General features: G+C 40.3%; 1 protein-coding gene across 2 annotated transcripts in view; it reads left to right on the top strand.

Moving 5' to 3' along the window:
- The window catches only part of LOC131061086 (AUGMIN subunit 3), a 242100-nt gene that overhangs the window by 90651 nt on the left and 133226 nt on the right, over window positions 1-18223 (top strand). For both annotated transcript variants that reach the window (XM_057994597.2, XM_057994598.2), the window contains exon 8: window positions 18012-18069. In XM_057994597.2, the coding sequence (XP_057850580.2) occupies window positions 18012-18069 (58 nt within the window). The remainder of the gene's footprint in view (window positions 1-18011; window positions 18070-18223) is intronic.

Below are 18223 nucleotides of genomic sequence, written 5' to 3'. Positions count from 1 at the left end.
ATTCCAATCTGAAAGGCCCGTAAAGCTACCTGCTGAGCTCCATAGCCTCCAGTTGGGTCCCCAAACCACATTGCTAACCTATGGGACCCCAAACCACACTGCCAACCTCCGCTAAAGATTGAGATGCCTAAGGAAGGGACATTATAGTCCTCCCTTTCTGGAACTGCGTGCCCCCAAGCAACTGCAAAGCTGGATGCTGAAGTATCCCCTCACCTTCCCACGTGGCATCCTCCAATGACAAGTCCTTCCATCGTACCAAATACTCTCTGATAACTCTGCTCCTCAGCCTCCTCTCTCTCATATCAAAAATCTCTACAAGAATCAGTATCAATTGGCCTTCTTAATCCAATGGAGGCAAATCTAGTGAAGTAACATGCTGCCCCAAAGCCTTCTTCAAACAAGACACATGAAAAACATTATGTATCTTGCTCACTGAAGGTAACTCAAGCTCGTAAGCAACCTCTCCAACTCTCCGGAGAACTCTGTATTGTCCATAAAATCTAGGCTTGAGCTTTTCAGCCCCACTCCTCTTTAGTGTACTCTTCCTGTAGGGTTGTAGATGCAAGAAAACCATATCACCAACCTCAAAGGTCCTCTCAATCCTGTGCCGATTAGCATAAAGCTTTTGTTGATTTGTGCATGCTGAATGTTATCCTTAAGTGCCTTAAGGATATCCTGACTGTCCTGAAGCCACTCTCGAGCTCTAGGTGCTCTGCTATCACCTAGCTCCAAATGCACAAATGACAAAGCATCATAACTGTATAAAGCTCAAATGGAGTCATGCCAATAGACATATGATGATTAGTATTATAACAATACTCGCCCAAGTATAATCAACGAACCCATGGTCTCTGCTGATCTGAAACATAGTTATGCAAATATCCCTCAACCCACTTGTTGACAATCTCCGTTTGCCCATCAGTTTGAGGGTGGTAACTGGTACTGGGGGTCAACTTTGTACCCGTAAGTCGAAATAGTTCCTACCAAAATATACTCATGAATCTACTATCCTGATCATTGACAATGGTCCTGGGAAGACCATGGAGATGAAATACCTCACAAAAGAATAACTCTGCCACCTGTGGGGCTGTTAAATCTGCTGCAATAGGGAATAAGTGTGCATACTTCGTCAATCTATCAACAACCACATATATGCAGTCTTTCACCTGAACTCTTGGAAGACTCGTAATGAAATCCATCGATATACCTTCCCACTTCTGCTCTGGAATAGGCAATTGTTGTAGAAGTCCAGCTGGGAAAGTATGCTCTGACTTGTTCTGTTGATAAGTCACACATTCGCGAACGTAGCGTAAGACATCATCCTTGAGACCCTTCCATGAGAATCTCTCGCGAATCTGGCTGTATGTCTTGAAGTACCCAGGATGTCCTGCTAGTGGTGTATCATGAATGCCACGTAGAATCTTTTCCTTTAGCTTCGATCCAGGAACTAAATAGATTCTATCCTTGTAGTATATCACATCATCAATCACAGTGTACTTGTCATCCTGTACCTGTCCATCCATAATCTCACATGCAAACTGATTTTTGGAATACTCAACTAAAAGTTGAGACTTCCAATCAGCTGTAATCTCACTCATGGAACAAAGGGCAGGAACTGAAGGCCTCCTGGAAAGTGCATCAGCAACAACATTTTTCTTGCCCTTGACAAACTCAATGTCAAAATCATATGCCTGCATCTTGTTGACCCATTTTTGTTGGCGCTCATTAAATTCTTTCTATTCCAAGAAGTGTTTCAAAGTATTGTGGTCAATTCTCACCACAAACTTCCCACCCACTAAGTACTGTCGAAACTTCGCCAAGGCATGCATGATGGCGAACATCTCCTTATTGTAGGTGGAGTACAATCTCTCATTGTCCCTCAATTTCCTGCTCTCATATGCAATGTGATGGTGGTTCTACATAAGTACCGCTCCTATGCCACCTCCTGATGCATCACACTCTAGAACAAAGGGTTGAGAGAAGTTTGGAAGAGCTAGGACTTGACATGTGCTCATAATTTGCTTGAGCCTATCAAATACACTTTGTGCCTCATTTGTCCAACTAAAAGAACCCTTCTGTGTAGTTAAAAGGGTTGCTAGCGGTGAATACTCCTTCTCAAACCTCCTATAATATGCACATAATCTTAGGAAATCACGCAACTTTGAAACATTCCTAGGTGGCGGACAATCTAGCATTGCCTGTATCTTGTCGTGGTGAACCTTCACTCCATCTGCACAAATCACATGTCTCAAGTATAGTATCTCTGTAAGTCCAAATTCACATTTGGGCTTCTTGGCAAATAGAGGCTGAGCCTCCATAATACCAAGACCCCCATCCAAATGCCTCATGTGCTCCTCCCAGGTTATACTGTATATCAAAATGTCATCGAAGAATACTAGCATATACTTACACAACTGTTTATTGAACACATGATTCATGCATGATTGAAACGTAGCAGGTGCGTTAGTGCGACGAAATGGCATCATTAAAAACTCATAGTGTCCATATTGGCATTCGAATGTGGTCTTATGGATGTCCTCCTCATGAATACAGATATGGTATCTTGATTGAAAATCAATCTTCGAAAAATACACTGCCCCATGGAGCTCATCAAGTAACTCATCTATGCGCGGAATTAGATACTTGTTCTTAATCGTTTTCTTATTGAGTGCATGGTAGTCAATGCACATGCGCATAGTGCCATCCTTATTCACCAATACCACAAAAGAAGCGAAGGGGCTAGAACTAGGCCTGATGCATCCCATTTCCAATAACTCCAAGATGTTCTTTTCTATCTCATCCTTAAATGCCTTAGGATGATGATAAGGGACAATAATCATGGGTTTGGTGCCCTCCTCTGGCTCTATCACATGCTCAAACCCACGATCAAGAGGTCTACCAGAAGGAAGGTCTCCAAACACTATGCTGTGCCTGTCCAACATTGTCTGGGTATCTGTTGGTGTTGGAAATAAGCCACACCCGGACCGACGATGGACTGGTCCAAGAGGGGCCAGTAGCTCAGTGGTAGAGCATTCCAGCAGCGTATGGAAGGTCCTAGGTTCGAGTCCTAGCTGGTCCATGTCTCAACATGGTATCAGAGCCGGGTCCAGGCTAGGAGCCCGAAGCACACGAGAGGTGTGGCTTAAGGGGTGGTGTTGGTGTTGGAAATAAGCCACACCTGAACTGACGATGGACTGGTCCAAGAGGGGCCAGTAGCTCAGTGGTAGAGCACTCCAACAGCGTATGGAAGGTCCTAGTTTTGAGTCCTAGCTGGTCCATGTCTCAACAGCATCTACATGCAATGCTGGTCTATTGTCTGAGGAAGGTGGCTTGGACGAAATGAAACACTGTGCCACATAAGTAACATCCCCATGCCCGAAAATAGTCTCCATTGTGTGTGCTGAAACTGCAATAGGTCCACCATCAAAGAGAGCCTTCAACACAACCTTCTTGCTGTTTTCCCCGTACGGTGTCAGGTTAAGACATTGCATAAATGACAACCGACGGGTTAATTGCCGACGCTAATACAATTTACCTTAATGCTTAATTACCCGAAAACACTTGCCATCCATTATGAACTCCAATTCCATCCGCCTAAAATCCTGAATATATCTGCCAAGTGATTGAAGCCACTGGATGCCAAGCATTGTGTCAATCTCACCAAGACCCACAACATTGAAGTCATTGGTCAAAGTGTAATCACCCATCTGAATACAGAGTTGTGGGACCCTCCTAGTGCAACGCATAGAAAACTCATCTGCAACTGTCACACTAAAACACGAAAAATCCTTTGCCTGTAGACCATGCTTAGCAACCAAACCCTCGTTAACAAAATTATGCGTGGCACCACTATCCACGGGGCAAGTTACACGTTGTCCCTTATTCACTCCCTTCAACCGGAAGTGATGGATCCTAGGGACTCCTGAGAGTGTAGCAATAGTGACCTTGGACGAATCCAAAGTCTCATCCTCTCCGAGTTCTATCCGTGGAACCTCTTGCTCATCATCACCATGGATGACCTTAGATGCTGTATCCTGTGCGTGCTCATCATCTTCATCTGGATAAACCTCCATGAGATGTGCTTTGCCTTTCCCAAGGCATCTATGTTCGGGCTCCCAAGGTTCCTTACAGGAGAAGCAAAGCTTCTTCCTCAACTCATTTTGTGTCTCCTGATCTATCCTAAGAGGAGGTAGTGTAGCCCTATGCTGTATAGAAGACCTTTGATTAGGCTTAGAGCCTCTAGAAAACTTCCTATCCGAGTGATAAGAAGTGGGTGTTGGTGTGGTGTCTAGGTCCATGATAATCTGTATAGCCTTCGATAGGGTACTAAGCTTCAGAGCCTTGAGTAGTCCCCGTAGTTTGTCATGTAATCCCTCCACAAATAATATCACCACACTTCGGACGGGCATCTCAGGAACCATCACTGAAATGCGTTGAAACTCATTGATGTAAGTTTTGTTGGTGTTGGAAATAAGCCACACCTGGACCGACGATAGACTGGTCCAAGAGGGGCCAGTAGCTCAGTGGTAGAGCACTCCACAACGTGTGGAAGGTCCTAGGTCGAGTCCTAGTTGGTCCATGTCTCAACATGGTATCAGATCCAGGTCTAGGCTAGGAGCCCCAAGTACACGAGAGGTGTGGCTTAAGGGGGGGTGTTGGTGTTGGAAATAAGCCACACCTGGACCGACGATGGACTGGTCCAAGAGGGGCCAGTAGCTCAGTGGTAGAGCACTCCAGCAGTGTATGGAAGGTCCTAGGTTCAAGTCGTAGCTGGTCCATGTCTCAACAAGTTTCAACATGGCCTGTCTATCACAATATTGCTAGATCCCTGTAATACAACTCCACACCCTTGCAGTCAAATTTAGAGATCAACCGCTCGAGAAACTCAGTATATGAGTGTATAAGCCCATGGTTTTGGGTGACCAAACCATGGTGCCACCAATTGTAAGACACGCCCTCTAGATGCAACACTGCAAACTGTATGGCCTCGTCCTCAGGAATAGGCTTAAGCGACAAGTATATATCCTACTTGGGCACCCAAGAACGTGCACTCATTATCCCACTACCATCAAAAGTAGACAAAGAGAGCCTGTTGGTAGCCCTCTGTAGGTCACCTTTCCACTGATGACGGGGGCGTTATCATACCTCCTCATGCTGTTTCTGCGCTGTGAACAGTACTGGTGGAGAGGGAATGCCTCTCTCACACGAGTAGATAGTCGGGCCGACTCATCACTGCCTGCCATCACCACATCCTGAAATGCAACACTCTCCAATTGGTGAACTGGGGGTGGCTCATCTCTAGGAGGGAATTGAGGCTGCATGGGTCTGTCAATGGTTCGAGTATGAGCTTTGTCGTGTCTATGGGAACAACGAGCATTGTCAAACGATGATGGAGCTCTACTACTCCCGTGACTGCCTGCAACTGAAACAAACCTATCATGCGTGTCATGTCTGCCACGTCTGTCTCTATGCCGATCCAAACCCAAGTAGTCTAGCATGTCCTGTAGCCTATCCAAAGCCTCCGCAATCTGCGGTTGAGACGTTGCAAGAGATCTAAGTAGCTCATCAGGATTTGGTCTATTCTGTCTGTGATTAGGGCTCCTACTACCCTCCTGATGATGACCCTTGTTTGCACCTGTTGGGACATGTTGACGTGTATTTTGTACACTGCCTAACACAGAATAAAATACCCAAGGGTACCTTATCCTCTCTTGAATAAAGCCTCTGATTGCTGAAGATGTCGCGAAGAAGGATCAATCAGGATGACTCCAAGGTTCTGTAATGTAGGGTCTCTACGTGTGGATAAGCACCAGTGGTCGTTGTGAATGCTGTTTCATCAAGGGGCCTTACGTTTCCGTTCAGGAACAGATTTTCCTAAAACTAACAAGTTCTCAAAAAGATCAAAAGCTAGGGTTTGCAAGAGATGAATCCTAATCTAATCCTAAGAATGACTCAATGTAGGCTAGACTTGGCAAGATTCGACCAATTTCAGTATTGCCAAGGAATTACAACTCTACTGAGATTGATGCGATCTTCTAGGCTGATTATTGATTTTCAAATCATCAAGAATCATAGACACTACCATGAAGGTACATGTCAATAGTTCAATAATGACTGAAGGTTTAAGCAATCCAAATATCTCCAGTTGACCACACAAGGCGTCCTTGCAATCAGTAAGAAGCTAGTGGTTTGGAACGTGAATCTCACCAAAGATCAAGCTCAACACTTAGTCCTTCAAATTTAAACACTACTTCGACTGAGAATGATTCAAGAAAGTAAACAACCATGAAGATAACCACGAGAATTGCAATAAAACACCATAACTTCAATATTTTATTAATCTCAAAGTCAACATAGACAACAATTGCTTGAAATTCTTTCTTCAATGCTCAATCTTGCTACAAAATAACTTCCTTCTCTCCAAAAGCTCTAATTCTAATTCTAATATCTCCTTTCTAATCACAAAATGAAAATGAATGAGGGTATATATAGCATCCTCAATTACAATGAACGGCCCAGATCAAAAGAAGATCAACGGCTGAGATTTTGACACCTAAACCCTAATTAGGGTTTTATTACAAAAAGTTCCCCTTTTACTAAACAATATTAAATGCATAGCCAAATATTTAATTGGCACAAAAATCTAGGAAACATAGACCAATGATAATTAAGGTGCCACATCATCTATAACAATCTCTCTTCTAGAACCTTGTTCCCTTTCCAATGCTCCTTTTTAGCGTATGCAGTGAATCTGGACACAATTCCTTCAATCTCAGCAATAGGAATCTCTGGAAGATTCCTCATTCGTTCCTCCAAGTGGATGACCTGATCAAAAGCCTTGAGAAGAGCTATGTCCCATCCAGGCTCGAGTTCTTTGATTTTCTCAATCAGGAGCATAGTGGCGAACATTTGATCTCTTTGCTCATCTGTGATAACATTCTCATCTTTGCTAAAGATGTCCTTGACCTTCTCCTCCAACTCTTGAAGATTCACATCTGTCTCATCTTCAATCCTCCTGCCAAGAATAGAACATAACACCTCAAACACCTTGTCCTGAATCGGATGAATGAGCTGCTCAACTTGATTGCATTTCGTACTAATGTCTTCGAAAAGAACTTCCTTCATCTGAAGTAGAGTTGACCACTGGAGTAAATTATGAGCTCCTCCATCCATTATCTTTTCTTGTGCTAAGATCTTCATTGGTGTTTGCCTGATTACTTGCAGAACAGGAACGATAACATCTCTAGTGTGGGCAAAGGCGGCTACTGTTATCATTAGGTTATGAATGATCTCAAGTACCTGGATAGCTCGATGGGTAGTCTGCATCATTCTTGTTGCGAACTCAATGGCAACGGTATGGGATTTGTCAATCCAAGAGCTCATAAGCTGGACCAAGCTCTTTACTCTTTCTGCCTCACCAACTGATTCAAGGGGAAGTGCTTGCACAGGAGATACTGTTGGATCCTGACGTCCCAAAGGCTGATTGAGATGGCTAAAGTAGCCTCTCCAAGCACCGACCTCTCGCTCAAGCTTTCTATTCTTTTCCATTTCTTCTCTAAGCTTGTCTTTAAGTGCCTCGAATGAATCAGTGGCCTCATCTAGTGTCTGCTCGGCTGTGAGTGGACCAAGCTCAAATGTTTCTACATCATACTCTTCTGCAAGGATATCACCTTCATATTTGTCCACTACTGGTGTAGCTATCTGCAATTTCCTGGATCCTGTCTCATCTCTGATAATCTTGGACATTTTGGTGGCCTTCTTCTTTTCTGTTATTTCCTGAGAATTTCCAACAAGGCTTTCTAAATCAATTACATTATCTTCATCTTCTATCACAATCACCCTCGTTAGCCTCTCCTTTAACCAGTCTGGAATGGCGGACCTTGTCTCTCTAACTTGTATTTCTTTAGGCACTGATCCCTCTTCTCGGAGAGGAGATGTCACTTCATTATCATTCCCGTCTTCATGTAGCTCATTGACTTGGGGAGATTGATTTGATGAGCGTTGAGGTGCTGGCCTTTCTTCATGTTTATCATTCTGGACCATTGATTCCAGAGATTCCTCAACTTCAAGTGCCCTCTTCTCCTGTCCTTGACTTGTCCTTTTTTCATGTCGAGAAGATGTGCCAGATGAGTGATCTCGATGGGCCTCTTGCTTCTTCTTGGAGGGTTCCCTTTTTTCAGGTCTTTCTTTCCTCTTCGCGCTTCTAGGATGAGGATTGCCTTCACTTACGCATGCTCCTCCTTCCCCTTGCCTTTCCTCCAAAGTAAAAGTCATCGGTGTGTTCTGTTCTCTCAACTTTTGATGTTGTATATCCACCCATCTGCGAGTACATGACAAAACCGGAGCCATCAAAGTCCTCAAGTCTGTAATCTTAGGCTCGTTCCAATCTATCTTCACTGTTTTGTCCTCTCGGTCATAAGATGATTGGAGATGTCTGGCACTGTCCTGGGCTTGATCGACCACTCTGTAAACTTTGCATTTCCTGATGAGATCTAAAGGTAATCTGGAATGCATCTTTCTTTTCTCCTCTAAATCACTTGAGAGATTCATCAAAAAGTCCTCTATCTGAAATTCGTGCTTGTACTTTCTACCAACTGTTTCTTCTACATATCCATAAGGATCAAAATTCTCTCTCAAGGCAAAGAATGAAAATGAATATAAGGCCAACTTTTTTTCTGCATCATCCATGGCTAGAGCATAAGGACATACCTCAACTGAATTCCCTAGTATGATAGGCACAGGAATCCCATTTGCATGCCTGTGTCTGAATGCCTTTGCATAAGCCGCCAACTGCCTAGTCACCTCAAGTAACACTATTCTGTCTGTCGGATATCTTGGCAATATATATGGAGGTGAAGGACACCCATGAACTCTAATATATGTAAACTTCTGGAATTGGATAAACCAAGCACCATACCTCTTTACAAGCTCTTGTGCATCTTGAGATATCCGGTTGTGAATCCCACCTTGCAATGTCTTGGTGATGTTCATCGTGAAGGTATCATTAACTAACTTGTAGTTACTTCCAGGTGGATGATGCAATGAACATAAGATTCACAATCTCTGACTTCCCCGGGCCCTTTTCCAATCGCTCCTCTGTGAGGTAGTCCTGCATATTCAAAACTCCTGATCAAGGCATATATGATAAACGAGCTCATGTGGAATGACTTGGTAGCCTTCAGTCTTCTCAATTGCACGTCCAAGCAATGGCTAATAATTCTAGCCCAATGAATTGTTCCTTTCCCTTGAACTATCACTTGGATGAAGTAGAACATCCACTTCGCAAAATAGAAGGCTTGAGGAGCCCCTGTAACTCGATTGAGTAAAGTTATCAAATCTCTGTACTCCTCCTGGAAGTCGATCCTATGTGGTGTGTTCGGAATCTTGCTCAGGCGAGGACGACTTTTGAGTAACCAATTCTTATTGATGATGCTTAAGCAGGTGTCTGGATCATCTTCGTACATGGATCTAGCTGCTTCCAAGCTTTTGTAAATCATATCTTTATGTTCTGGCAGATGGAGAGCTTCACTGATAGCCTCTTCTGTAAGGTAAGCAAAAGTGTTTCCTTCCTTAGACACGATTGATCTTGATTGTGGGTCATAATGGCGGGCACACTCGATCATCAGCTCATGGCACTGGACTGCTGGAGGGAAGCCGGCCGCCTTGATAATGCCGCTTTCAATTATTCTCCTTGCGACAGGTGATGGCTTTCCAATATAAGGGACCTCTCGAAACTTCTTCACATTGAAGTTTCCCAAGTTGGTATCTCCAATGTTGCTCCATTTTGACACAATCTTGGTCTCCAATTCTTCATTCCTTTGATCTTCCTTCATGAGAGCTGGACGACTGGTGGATGCTCCTGCCTTCGGGGTCGCCATCTTGACACCTACACAACATTTTATAATGAGCAATATACTTTGCAACGTAGAAATATAGACTGGATTTAAGTCTTAAATTTAGGAAACTTCATGATAAATCTTTGAATTATCATTTCCTAAATATAACTATGCAATTTGAAATTCAAAATTTCAAAATTTGAACAAGGGAGATCTCGCCATACCCCTTCTTGAGAACTAACTCTAAAAAAAGATGCAAAATTAAGAAATTCGCTAGGTAAAATGAAGATCGAAGTCTTCTAGCAAATGCGCCTCTTTTCAACAAAATGGTCTTCCTCACGAGCCTCAACTCCACCACCTTTGTCTTCAATGCCTTGAGGAAAATTCGCTCCACCTCTAGTCTCCAACAAAGTTCGCACTCCTTCTTAGACCAGATTTCGCACTCCTCCTTGCTTCTCCAAATCGCACTTGGATAGATGATTAAATGATGGATTAAAATGCTTCAAAACACCACAACTATATAGGCGCTCATCATTGCAATTTCCCATAGGCCGACTTGGAAAATAGGCCAAAAATAAATAAAAATTAAATAAAAGAAGAGGCCGACTTTATAAAAAATATTGAAATAATACCCCAAGCGCTCTATTTTTGAATTTAATTTAATAATAATTAATTTTAAATGCCTTTATCATTAAAAATTTCGATTTTTTAAAGGCTTAAATTAATTATTAAATGATATGCGCCCTTATTAAATGTCAATTTAATTTTTTAAATATTTTGGTGTTTTAGCGAAATTGGCATTTAATGTGTCTTAGAGGACATTGGCGCCTAGGCATGGTAAAATATTGATTTGTAAGAACCTCGCCTTGGTCCCTGGGAGAGGGACAGGAGCGCCCCTCCATTTTTGACCTTGTATTTCTTGCCTTTCACGTTCAAAGCCTCTTCCTGGACGTCCAAAATGGCACTCTTGCTTGGAACGTTGAGTTTAATTCGTGCGACCTTTGGAAGGAGTGTACATTAAAACATTTTCGCCCTGGTCCCTTGGTGAGGGATAGGAGCGATCTTACCTTTTGTCCTTGGTCCTTGTCTTTCCAAATCGCCAATTCATGATGTGAGGTAGGCAATGATCATTATCGCTCGTTCTATGCATGTTTTGCTTGCTTTCTCAAGGCAAAATTGACCCTCTTAAGATTTTCGCCCTGGTCCTTCAGTGAAGGACAGGAGCGATTTTGCATTTGTGCTTAAGATAGTCGATTCTTGGAGTCAATTCCTTGTTCATCGTCCTTCGAAAGACATTTTTGACTTTGCATAATCTTGCTTTGGGGTGGTCTTGGAAGACAATGGTTGATTCTATAGAAATCGCCCTGGTCCTCTAGTGAAGGACAGGAGCGATTTTTGCATTATTGCACACATTCATGATCATATCAACTTCCAATAACCTTCAAGGCGAAAAACGTCATTGCTTATTCCATCTTGAGTGTTGGAAACGAAAGTGGCATTCTAAAATTAGGCATACTTGAAGATTTCGCTCTGGTCCCTTGGTGAGGGACAGGAGCGCCCTAGCCATTTTTCATCCAGTTTTGTGGTCTTTGCAACTTTGTTCTTCCTTGAAGCATTTCAAATATCATCGCCATCTTGTGCCTTGGCCTGGATTCATCCAAATTTGGAGGGAAAGAATTGATGATGTGTTTTTCGCCCTGGTCCCTGGGTGAGGGACAAGAGCGCCTTGGCCATTATGGGCTCACTTGTGCTTTGCCAACATTCAAAATTATCTTCAACGGATTGATTACGCCTTCCTTCACTCATCTCAAACGTAAAACTTGCTTTTCCTTTGCCCAAAACTTGTCTCTTGAGAAAATTGCTCTGGTCCCTGGGTGAGGGACAGGAGCTTCCTTTGAAAATCGCTCTGGTCCCTTGGAGAGGGACAGGAGCGCCTACTGCAACTTGGGTTTATTTTCTCCTTTGTGACTCATTCAAGTTATATTCAACGGGCAAAACATACTTCTCTTGACCTCCTCAAATCGTGAAATCACTTAAATCTTGTGAGGATAATGCAAATTTGGAATTCAAGCTCCGGTCCTTCAGTGAGGGACAGGAGCGCCTTTTGTCCTCAAGGCCAAATTATTACAATTTTCATCTCAAATTTCCTTTGCTGGGGAAGATACCATCCTTTTGCAATCCGTGAACGAGAGCCCAAGTCCAAAAAATGTCCAAGAAGGTGTGTTTGAAGAAAATTGCTCTGGTCCCTTGGAGAGGGACAGGAGCGAACTTGTCTTGCTAGGTAAAAGGCCCAACCTTCCATCGCTTTTGACTAAGTCTGGGTGTTCAATTATGCTCACTTCATCCTTCCTTGCGTCCTTGATGCTTCAGTTCGATCAACCAAGGCCAAAAAAATGATCCAAGTAAACCATTTCGCCTTGGTCCTTCAGTGAAGGACAGGAGCGAATTCACCTTAAACCTTAAAAACTTGTCATTTTTGAGTCTTCAAAATCTTCAAAATCCTCAATTCACGTCCGATCATATCCGCTGGCAACCCTGCACAAAACAATTAAAACAAGTCAATAACCAAGATGCACCAAATATCATTTTCGCCTTGGTCCCTGGGAGAGGGATAGGAGCGATTTTACCTTTATAAGCCAAAATATCCAAAATTTAGGTCTTCAGTCACTTCACAAGGCATAATTAGGTCATTTCCAAGGCCAGGAATCGGTTATCAAGCTATCAAAAATTACCCAGACAAAAAAAATGCACAATTCCATCATTAAAATGCTAACACTTAGACAAAATTTGAATGTGCCCTCAAAAACCCTGACTGGACCTATCCTGAGACATACCTGACCTTCTTGACAGGCTCATCCTATTTCAAAATTTGCAACCCACGGGAGGATGCTCAATAACCTTCAAAAACTTGACTAGACTCGGCCTGAAAATATCCAATAGAAACCCCTAAGGCTTAACCCTAGTCAACTCACTCACTTAATCAAAACCCTAAGAGCAGAGAGAAGAACAGGCGAAACAAAAGCAAAAATAGGGGGGGTCCCCATTTTAATGTGGCGATGTGTGAAATGGTCACAACAGGACACCAATATTAATGGCTAACTGATTGGGTCCTTTCCTGCGGGTGTAGTATTTGTAAGGTCCAAATTGTCTGCGATGCATGTAATAAGCCACGAAACCCTTAGGTTGGCAGGGTCATGGCTCTGATACCACTGAAAGATCCCCAACCCAATCTTTACCAAATCTGATCCAAACTTTGATATATTTGTAATTGTTTGTTTGCTGAAAAACGTTTTTGGCCAGCGTATGATAAGAGGGGTTTGACTGATTTTCTTGTTTTTGTTCGGGTTTTGAGTGTTTTTGAATGATTTTTGAATGTTAAATGAAAGAAAGTGCTGATACAAAATATAATAGTGCATAACACACAAAGAAGAACAAATAAGATGACTTTCTTTCACTTAAATTACTGATGTACATACCATTAGCTGAGCATATAGGTCTTATACAAATTTCCAGCTGACTGAATAGGAAGATCAGCTCCAATCTTAGCTAAAAACCCCAAATACAACCTAGGGTTTGATGCCCTTATTTCCAAGATGGAACGGCTGGCCGAGATAATGCTGGAAATGAGTTGTAGTGACCTCTAGAAGGTCTGATCTGCAATTAGTTGAAGAGGATCTGCCCTCAAGCTGGTAAATCAGCAATTAGAACCTCAAATAATGCTGCCAACTACACACTGAAGCTGAATAATGCTGAAACCTGTCACCGGGAGAGATGGGTCTTCCTCCAAATCTCCAAATTCTCCCAGAAGTTTGTGTTCTTGGAAGCTCGAAGCTGTTCAAACCCTCAAGTTTGCTGCTGCACTCCAAAATAAAGTCATAAGAATGAATCCAAAAGGTAGACAAAATACATTTTATCCTCTCCAAGAAAGTTCGATCTATTTTGGGGTTACTATTCGGTCTAAAAATCATAAAATAACATAGGGGGTCTAATTTCTCATTGTGAACTTGGCCCCCTTTTAAAAACAACTTAAGTTACTAGGATTGGGGGGCAACTTTTCACTATTTCTCTTATGTTTCTTTGTTACTATTCACATAAGGCCAACTTTAATATTTCAATTTTAATCATGGATTCAACCCTAAAACTCCAATCTGAAAGGCTTGTAAAGCTACCAGCTGAGCTCATTGTCCCCGGTTGGGTCCTTAAACCACACTGCTGACCTACGGGACCCTAATAGTAGGCCAACCTCCGCTAAAGACTGAGATGCCTAAGGAAGGGACATTACAATTATTGAATATTAAATATTAAAGTTGATACATTATATGAATTTCTAAACTTGAATTTTGATGTCATGTGTAGGTAAACTTGTAAAAATCGGAGTTTCCTTATACACAAATATATATTATATTATATTATACAACTGTCCCCAAAAATACCTTCTCTAAACTGCTATCCATGAAATGTGTCCCACTCTCCATGTCCTGGAAATGCCATGGATCATACATTATATCCAATACATTAACTATTTTCTTGTGTTTAAAGGATGCCCTAAAGACATCCATGAATGACTGCCAGATATCTCAACCTGTATTCAGGAGAGTTTAATATTTTCTCAGTGAGAATTTTCAAGGAAAAGCTTTAGAATCATTTAAAATCCATTGGAAACAATGCTTTTTATTGAAGTGAACAAAGTAATTCAATGTGTAGTATATCAGACCTAAATCAGTTATCAAAACATTCTTGATTGCGTGTAATTTGAGTTCCCTCACAAAATCAAATAACAAGTACAACAACAGTTGACTCTAGCTTGCAATTACCTTTCATAAATCTGGTAACTGATGTTTTTGACACAAATTCTTGCTTAATAACATGTTACATAACCCAAACCAATCCTTTCATACAGGGTAAACAACAATTAACAACATTCAGTTCCCTTTCATGCCCCTATTTTTGGTATCAACAGATGAATGTTCATGGTCACTCTTTTTATCCTCAAGATCTCTAAAACATGATGTAAGATCTGAAATCATAAGACAATTATCTTAAGGTAATGACAAGCCACATCTATGCCTAGTTTACTCAATAAACATGTATACACGACAGTCCACATTAAGAAATGCATATTACAGCCCTTAACACATTGAGCTCATTACCGAACTGTTTAACTTAAGAGGCAACAAAACGGCATAGTCCTTCACATATTCTTTTTTAGCCAAAGCCATAAGAGAAACATACAATTGCACTTAGTAATGGATGATCACACATTCCTCATAGCATTTGTCTTAATCATAAAGTAAGCTGCCGTAACATTTATAAAACTGAACTACTGTATTATGAAATTGAAGAAGTTTGGTCTATTGATAAGACAATGTCCATAATTGATGTGAAGCCATTCTGTGTTTTAAATGTTTTAAGGTTATTGTCAACCATAGATTCCTTTTTGTGGGACAATTTACATTATAATGCATCTGTAGATCTCTAGTTTTCGTAAAGGTGTAAACCTAAATTTGACAGTCTTAAAGGGATAGAACTAAAATTTGCAGAAATGAGTATATCTAAGAGCCCTAATCATTTTCCCAAACATCAAGAAGCATGATCTTGTTTGAGTGTGTAGTACAGTTATGTTCACATTCTCAATTTGGTATTGGTTCTCACAACAACACAAACATATCCTAATTATTGCATGGCAAAAAGTGTAGATACAACTGTAGAAGCCTAATGGTAGCAATTTAACTTCTGGTTCCATCCATGGTAGAAAATAAATTCTCATTCTACAACCAAGAGATGATTGAGACAAGCTAATAGCTATCACTTGAGAAACAAGCTTATTTTTGCAAGGTTTTTCATCCAATCATTTGAAAAGGAGAAGAAAGAGCATCCTGGAGTAACGGCATATGCATATCATAGAGGTTGAGATAACAAATTGTAAGTAGTATAAATGGAGTAAGCTAAAGTGAGCATTCATGTATACCATCAAAATCTATTATTTGATGTTCCCCCAAGTTTTGAGGATGGGGGTGCAGGGAATAGCGGGATGCTTTTCTAGGATGGGTCTTTTTGACATAGGCAACTTACCCAGGGAAAGAGCAGAAGTTTAAACAATAAAATGACATCTCAGCTATTCATTAATTTGAATACTTGGATTGAAGAAATAAAACGAATCCTAAAGAAAAGGAAAGATTATTTGAAGGTATGAAAGTGTTTTATTTCTTCTCCAGCATAGAGATTTGGATTGCTTAAAAGTAATCAGTACATTATTATTTTTGTAAATCTTTTAATTAGAAAGCTTATAATTAAGTGCCTTGAGCACATTGAGTGTAATGAGAGTTTGTGTTAAGCTTTTGCTACTGAAATTTTCATTCATGTTTCAGATTTGAATTTTGTGTTGTAATGTGGAACTTTTTTAAGTCAAGCAATAAAGAAGTTTCTTGTTTGACTTTGTGTAATATAAAATCTTCTACCACATAGAGTAATATTACATGCTTCACAGTTGTTGCTTTCTTTTCAATCGCGTTCTTCATAAACTCCCTTTATAAATATTGCATTTCTTGTTTAGATCAATCCATATGTTGATGTATATTTCGTGATCTCAGCTTTAATCATCGAAACACATTTAGTATATAAATTTGTTAGATAATTGTCATCGATGTCAAAGCTTGATGCATGCAAAAAGATATAAGAACTTGCTATTAGAAAGTGCCTGTGCTAGATAAAAGGAAAGTTAGCATGTAAAACAAGACAACAGCATGATTAAAGCAGCTAAAATGGAAAGATAAGGTTTAAAGCAAAGTTTAGATAAAAAATCAGAGTTACGTGCCTTCAACGGAAAGATATTTATGAAAATCAAATTAGATAAGTTTCACGTTGGGTGCCAAGGTGGAGAAGATTTAGATAAAACATAATCAGTTTTTCCAGCTGCTAAGGAAAGAAACAAGAAAATAATATTTTGAGGATATTGTAGGATAAAACCAAATCTGATTTATGTCATAAAAAGAAAGATTTAATGTGACTTAAAAAGAAAGATTTTATGTCATAGAAAGAAAGATTTAATGTGCCATAAAAAGAAAGATTTATTGTGACATATAAAAAGAAAGATTTGTTTCAGATTTAAAAGCAGATTTGACAAGGTTTCATGATCAGATTTAAGAATCCAAGATATGTTATAAATCCTCTTTGTTGAGAATTCAAACAGCAGCGTCATTTTTAGTAGGTTTTATTCTTGAAGAATTATAAGAATATGAATGGAAAAAAAAGGAAAGTTATTTGTGAGATTATGAAAAATAGGGAAATGCAGCCTTGAAATGTGAGTGTTGTTAATATGTTATTGAGATGGTTTTCAAACAAAGTTTATTGGATGTCGGTGCCTCATATTGAGTCGATGCTCAGAGGGAGTTGGTGGTTCTAGTGAGTTGGAGCTCACGTTTGTAAGATTGGTGTCTTATGTGGGTTGTTGCCTACAGTTTGTAAGAATTTAATAAAAGCAATATTTTGCCATGGTTTTTTTCCCTTAGGGGTTTTCTTCATAATTTCTGTGTTCTTGCATGTGTTGTTTGCTTGATGGTTTTGATGTTATATTTGCAGATTTGAAATAAGTGTTAAAATTTGTCCTAATACTGATTCACCCACCCCTCTCAGTATTAGCGCGTGCTCTTCGAAATTCAAGTTTAGTTTAGCTGCAAAAGTGAAAACTTTGTGTTCAGAAGAATTTTCAGCCTTGTGCCCCTACTGTTGAGATCAAAAAGTAAAGAAAGGTTTAGATTGTTGGAATACAAAATCCCTAAAAGGTTAATTGTACATTGTACATAATCTACAATCCCCTGCTAATTTACAGGGAGGAGTTTTTTCAGAAGCTGTCCCTTCTGTGTTGTCATGAAAGTGACAAAAAGTACTAAGAAAAGGTGAACACAAAATTAAAAGCAACAAACTGTATGATTGTATTGCAATCAATAGCTGAGTTCAATTTGCATTCCAGAAATGACAAGGGAAATTATTGTAATTGAATCAGAGGAAATAAACCTGTGCATCTAATTTTGTGGTTCTGCGAACTTAAGGAGTAAGTAGTGGGCATGAACTTCTAATTTATGTTTTCATTCTTTTTTTGTATGTATTTATTATTTCTTCTGTTTGGATAACATATTGATAAGTTGATGTTGGATGCTTTAACTCTGATTTCTTCAGGAGATTCAGAAAAATCTTACCATCATCGAGTTGTTGAACTTCAACGCCTTCGGTCCATGTAAGTGCCATTGTAGAATTACAAAGGAAAGGGAAAATCTGTTGGAAGATACTGTTTGACTTTATTGTTCTTATTTGTTTTGTAGTTATGAGAAATGCCATATAAACAAAAATTTTAGGAGTTCAATATCTAATATTTTAAAAAAATATTGAAG

The sequence above is a fragment of the Cryptomeria japonica genome, chromosome 4, assembly GCF_030272615.1.
Source record: "Cryptomeria japonica chromosome 4, Sugi_1.0, whole genome shotgun sequence".
NCBI classification, from domain to species: domain Eukaryota; kingdom Viridiplantae; phylum Streptophyta; class Pinopsida; order Cupressales; family Cupressaceae; genus Cryptomeria; species Cryptomeria japonica.
Note: the sequence above shows the minus strand (reverse complement) of the source record. Positions and strands in the feature narration are given on the sequence as shown.